At 41.2% G+C, this 6,063-nt stretch overlaps 1 protein-coding gene across 1 annotated transcript; it reads left to right on the forward strand.

Annotated features, from left to right (window-relative positions):
• Positions 1-302: 302 nt before the first annotated feature.
• On the forward strand, positions 303-3,467 carry LOC117948987 (synaptotagmin-1-like; the record flags this gene model as incomplete). Its single annotated transcript, XM_034878957.1, has 5 exons — positions 303-476; positions 853-1,020; positions 1,220-1,337; positions 1,632-1,765; positions 3,037-3,467. Coding segments are annotated over 5 exons (849 nt in total), but the record flags the coding sequence as incomplete, so codon positions are not given.
• Positions 3,468-6,063: the final 2,596 nt, after the last annotated feature.

Raw genomic sequence — 6,063 nt, forward strand, 5'->3', positions numbered from 1 at the left:
CATATCTCCACCAGGCTCTGTCAACTTTGAATGAAGTGTGTTTTACGATGATAAAAGTCATGATTTTTTACATGGAGTCTGGTGGATTTGGTGATTGTGATTTCTGGGCTGTTTCATGTTCTCTCTACTTGCTCGCAGGTTTCTCTATAGAGCCCCCCTACAGGTTTCTCTATAGGGTTTCTTATCTTATTATACTGTTGATAAAATGTAAAAGGTATGCATTGTGTTTTGCGTAATTATCATCTCAGTTCAACGGGTTGACTTGTTAACGTAACTCGGCACCGACTGTTTCCTGTCTGTCTTCACAGCTCACGGTTGGGATCAAACAAGCCAACAACCTTAAGGCCATGGACCTGGGAGGAAACTCGGATCCGTACGTCAAAGTCTACGTCGGCCCCGACAAATCCAAAACCTTTGAGACCAAAGTGTTCAAAAGCACGCTGAACCCCGCCTTCAACGAGCAATTCACCTTCCAGGTACGATGTAGTCTCGCATGGCCAGAAACGTCCTTCCTCAGCTCTGCAGAGGAGGGTCTGGCAAGACCACCTAACATTTGAATGGATTTGTTTGGATGGGAGAACAACATGCTCTGGTTTATTGGCATTTCTTTAAACCAATCACAATCGTCTTAGGCGGGGCTAAGCGCAGTGACCGCCCCATATAAATAAAATGGATAGAAAGGCCATTTCCATTCAAATCATCATAACAGAACGGTCAGATTCATTAATGATATGAGAAATATATGTATGTTTGTAAGCAAAAAGAACCACACTGTGTTATAATGTCTAACTTGGTTGTGTCTGTGTCCGCCCCCCCCCCCCCCCCCCCCCCCCCCCCCCCCCCCCCCCCAAGATATCCAAGTCTTCCCTGCTGAAGTCGACGGTGGTGATGAAGGTTTTTGACTTCAACAGATTCTCCAAGCACGAAATCATCGGGGAGATCCGGGTGGAGCTGTGCAACGTGGACTGGAACCACGTCATCGAGGAGTGGCAGGACCTCGGCGAGCCCGCCAAGTTCGAGGTTCGCTATTGGTTATTCACATTTACATATTTATATTGTTCTTTCCAGTGACGTTATGCAGGACAAGGCTGGGGGCCCCTGGTGTGTGTGTTTTAACTTTCTGCATCACTTTTTGTGAAAGTTGCACATCGGAAACTGATAAAAACATATTTTGTGTCCATTGACTTCCGATGATCTCAAAGATTTCTGTGTGCCGCAGGAAGAAAACCTTGGCGAGATCTGCTTCTCTCTGCGTTACGTTCCCACCGCCGGCAAACTGACCGTGGGGATCCTGGAGGCCAAAAACCTGAAGAGCATGGACGCCGGAGGAACTTCAGGTCAGACACATGTCCAATTAGAGATAATGCGTTATTAGTACATACTGCGTGGTTACATATTGTGTTGACATCATTGAGTAATATTTTGCATTGTTACATTTTTTGTATTTTGTATTGTTACAGTGCGTTTTTACAGGGCACCGATCTCTCTGATATTATTGATAGTTTAAGTATTTTCAGTTTTCCAGAAGCTTTAACTCGTCAGACATGCAAAGACGTTTTTGATCTTTCTGAACCGACGTCCCTTCGTTTCCACGTCTGACGCACGCTTTAACGCCCGCCGTGTGTTTGTAGATCCGTACGTGAAGGTGCAGTTGGCTCTGGACAAGAGGAAGTGGAGGAAAAAGAAGACGTCGGTTAAGAAGAAGACGCTGAACCCGTATTACAACGAGTCCTTCACCTTCGACGTGTCCTTCGAACAAATCCAGGTGAGATGACAAATACAACCTGATAGCGCTGGAACGATTTGAAGGTCTAACCCTCCTGTTGTCCTCGGGTCAAATTTGACTCCTTTTAAAAATGTCTATATCTGAAATATGAGTTTCTTTTTAACCAAATTACCACAAAAATGGATTACATTCCTTACGACGCTCTTTAAAAATACAACTGATCTCTTCCGTTGAATTTCGGGTGAAAATTTAAATGGTTTCAAATCAACACACGTACCTCTGATCTTAACTATTAGTCAAAATAATTTATAATTTCTGCTTTATTAGCTCAACTATTAGGTATAATCCTGTATAAATTAGGGTTATTGACCATGAATTCCCAAAAGTATAAAACTAGTAAGGTAACTTTAACTACATTTTCCTGATGATAACTTGTAGCAGAGTATTTTTTACAGTGTGGTTTCAGTACTTTAACTTGTAGCACAGTATTTTTTACAGTGTGGTTACAGTACTTTAACTTGCAGCAGAGTATTTTTTACAGTGTGGTATCAGTACTTTAACTTGTGTATTTTTTACAGTGTGGTTTCAGTACTTTAACTTGTGTATTTTTTACAGTGTGGTTTCAGTACTTTAACTTGTAGCAGAGTATTTTTTACAGTGTGGTTACAGTACTTTAACTTGCAGCAGAGTATTTTTTACAGTGTGGTTACAGTACTTTAACTTGCAGCAGAGTATTTTTTACAGTGTGGTATCAGTACTTTAACTTGTGTATTTTTTACAGTGTGGTTTCAGTACTTTAACTTGTAGCAGAGTATTTTTTACAGTGTGGTTTCAGTACTTTAACTCGTAGCAGAGTATTTTTACAGTGTGGTTTCAGTACTTTAACTTGTAGCAGAGTAATTTTTACAGTGTGGTTTCAGTACCTTAACTCGTAGCAGAGTATTTTTTACAGTGTGGTTTCAGTACTTTAACTTGTAGCAGAGTAATTTTTACAGTGTGGTTTCAGTACTTTAACTTGTAGCAGAGTAATTTTTACAGTGTGGTTTCAGTACTTTAACTTGTAGCAGAGTATTTTTTACAGTGTGGTTTCAGTACTTTAACTTGTAGCAGAGTATTTTTTACAGTGTGGTTTCAGTACTTTAACTTGTAGCAGAGTATTTTTTACAGTGTGGTTTCAGTACTTTAACTTGTAGCAGAGTATTTTTTACAGTGTGGTTTCAGTACTTTAACTTGTAGCAGAGTATTTTTTACAGTGTGGTATCAGTACTTTTACTGCAGTGAAGGATCTGAATACTTCTTGTCGTGCCCAGAGGGTGCACCTGGTGATCTCCGTGTGGGACCACGACGCCCTGACCCGGAACGACGCCATGGGGAAGATCTTCCTGGGCTGCGACGCCGCGGGGAACCAGCTGCGGCACTGGGCCGACATGTTGTCCAACCCGCGGCGCCCGGTCGCTCAGTGGCACAGCCTGCTGACGCCGGAGCAGGTCAACTCCACGCTGGTGCTGAAGAAGAAGATCCCCCTCCAGAACAAGCTGCCGTTCCTCGGCGGGCCGCCGACGTGAAGACGTCTCTAACGCATCAGAACGAGATTTTAAAAAGAGTTTTATGATCATTTCTCAGCTGATTGATTACTTTGTGTTTTACTGTTAGAGGGTGACTTCGGTATTTTTTCAACCTGGACACTAGTTTCCATGTTTTTGCGACTAATTGTAACAACAATCTTTGAAACTGGTCCAGTTCTTGTAGGGGAAAGCTGTAGGGGGGTCTCTATAGAGAAACCTGTAGGGGGGGCTCTATAGAGAAACCTGTAGGGGGGTCTCTATAGAGAAACCTGTAGGGGGGGCTCTATAGAGAAACCTGTAGGGGGGTTCTATAGAGAAACCTGTAGGGGGGGCTCTATAGAGAAACCTGTAGGGGGGTTCTATAGAGAAACCTGTAGGGGGGGGCTCTATAGAGAAACCTGCTAGCAAAAAGAGAGAAAACATGAAACAGCCCAGAAATCACCATCACCAAACCCACCAGACTACATGTAAAAAAAATCAGGACTTTTATCATCGGAAAACACACTTCATTCAAAGTCGACAGAAACAAAATAAAAGCATCAAAAGCCGTCTTGGTTCATCTTTTCACTGTTCCAACAATCACCACTGTGTTGCAGTTGAAATAAACTCTTAATTCAGCCATTTACATGTGGTGATATGCTGCTCTGTACATGCTAAAAGTAGTGATTATTTACATGGAGTCTGGTGGAGATATGCTGCTCTATACACACTAAAAGTAGTGATTATTTACATGGAGTCTGGTGGGTTTGGTGATGGTTTCATGTTAAACTGAAAGGATCTTACACTTTAACTAAAAGGTCGATCTCTGTAGGGATCCTTTCATAATGTTGTCAGACACTTAGAATAATAATCTGAGGTTGTGCACATGCCGATTGCAATGCTTGTTACGTTCTCGCTAAATACTGGACCAATTTCAAAGATTACATACTAAGACATTAGTGCATTGGAAAATAGGGTCCATGGTTAAAAAATACAGAAAGTACTTTAAGATTAACAATTATATTTTGATATTAAATTTAAGTTATGAATCATATTTTAATTTCATACCAGAGCACTTTGTCAGTTCTGTTTGAATTGTATCATACAAAACTGACACTTTCATCCCTCAAACTTATGATAATATTCTAAAGTTTTCTGTAATATTAGTAATATTAAACATGAAATAACATCCCTGTGTTTGAGATCTGCAGCGACTCGCCTCATTTCACTTTTACACAATCAGGTTGTTGGAAGCTACTTCTTTGCAGTGAAGTGGGGGTGCACTAAAAATTTAAATTTTAAATTTAATCTAAAAAATTTAAATTAAAAATGCAAAATTAAAAAATTTAAATTTAAAATTTAATCTAAAAAATTTAAATTAAAAATGCAAAATTAAAAAATTTAAATTTAAAATTTAAATTTAAAAATCTAAATTTAAAATGCAAAATTTAAAAATTTAAATTTAAAAATCTAAATTTAAAAATTAAACAATTTTTTTTTTTAATTTTAAATTTAAATTAAAAAAATCTAAATGAAAAATCTAAATAATAAAAATTGAATTCAAAATCTAAATTTTAAATTTTTATTTAAAAAATCTAAATAAAAAATCTAAATAAAAAAAAGAAGACAAAAGAGTAAAAATTAAATTAAAAATTAGGGAAAGAAAAAAGAATTTAAAAAAAAGGGGGGGGCAGTAGCTCAGGCCGTGGGGAGCTGGGGGGACAGGTGGGTCGCTGGTTCAAGTCCCCATACGGACTAAAGTATGGAGTGTGGACTGGTAGCCTGAGCGAGGCCACTTCACCTCCTGGGTGCTGCCAGGTGCTCATGAGCAAGGCACCAAACCCCCCCAACTGTTCAGGGTGCTGGTCCAGCTAGACCCCCCACTCTGACATCTCTCCATTTGTGCATGCATAGGACCTGAGCGTGTGTGGCTGTGTGTATTTCAGGCTTGTGTGTGTGTGAGTGTGAGAGTGTGTATGTATTTCAGGCCTGTGTGTGTGTGTGTGTGTGTGTGTGTGTGTCTGTGTGTGTGTGTGAGTGTGTAAGTGTGTATTTCAGGCCTGTGTGTGTGACTGTGTATTTCAGGCCTGTGTGTGGGTGTGTGTATTTCAGGCCTGTGTGTGTTAGTGTGCATGTGTGAGAGTGTGTATTTCAGGCCTGTTTGTGTGTTTGTGTGTGTGAGTGTGTGAGAGTGTGTATTTCAGGCCTGTGTGTGTGTGTGTGTGTGTGTGTGCATGTGTGAGAGTGTGAGAGTGTGTATTTCAGGCCTGTGTGTGTGTGTGTCTGTGTGTGTGTGTGTGTGTTTCAGACCTGTGTGTGTGATAACTAACAATCAGAGTGTAAATTGTAAGTTCCCCACTGGGAATCAATCAACAGTATAAATTATGAATTATTATTATTAAATGAAAGGTTGCCGATACAGACAGGTGAGCGGCGGCTTCTTCAGCGCCGACGGCAGCGTCCTGAGGTTGAGAGTTTTGGGGGTTTGGACCTCTGTGATCGCTCGTCGTTCCCCAGACGGACGAAGGATTTAATTTCAGAGCAGGGACCAATCAAGCTGAGCTCAGCAGGCGTCTCCGGCTGCTTCAGGCCTCCAGAGATCGGCTCGTTAGACGCTCCCGGAGCTCCAACGAGCCCGTTACCTCCGCCCGCTCCTCCTGTTGACATGAGACCTCATCTCACCTGCACCTCCTGTTGACATGAGACCTCATCTCACCTGCACCTCCTGTTGACATGTGATCTCATCTCACCTGCACCTCCTGTTGACATGAGACCTCATCTCACCTGCACCTC

This window comes from Etheostoma cragini, chromosome 8, assembly GCF_013103735.1.
Source record: "Etheostoma cragini isolate CJK2018 chromosome 8, CSU_Ecrag_1.0, whole genome shotgun sequence".
Classification (NCBI taxonomy): domain Eukaryota; kingdom Metazoa; phylum Chordata; class Actinopteri; order Perciformes; family Percidae; genus Etheostoma; species Etheostoma cragini.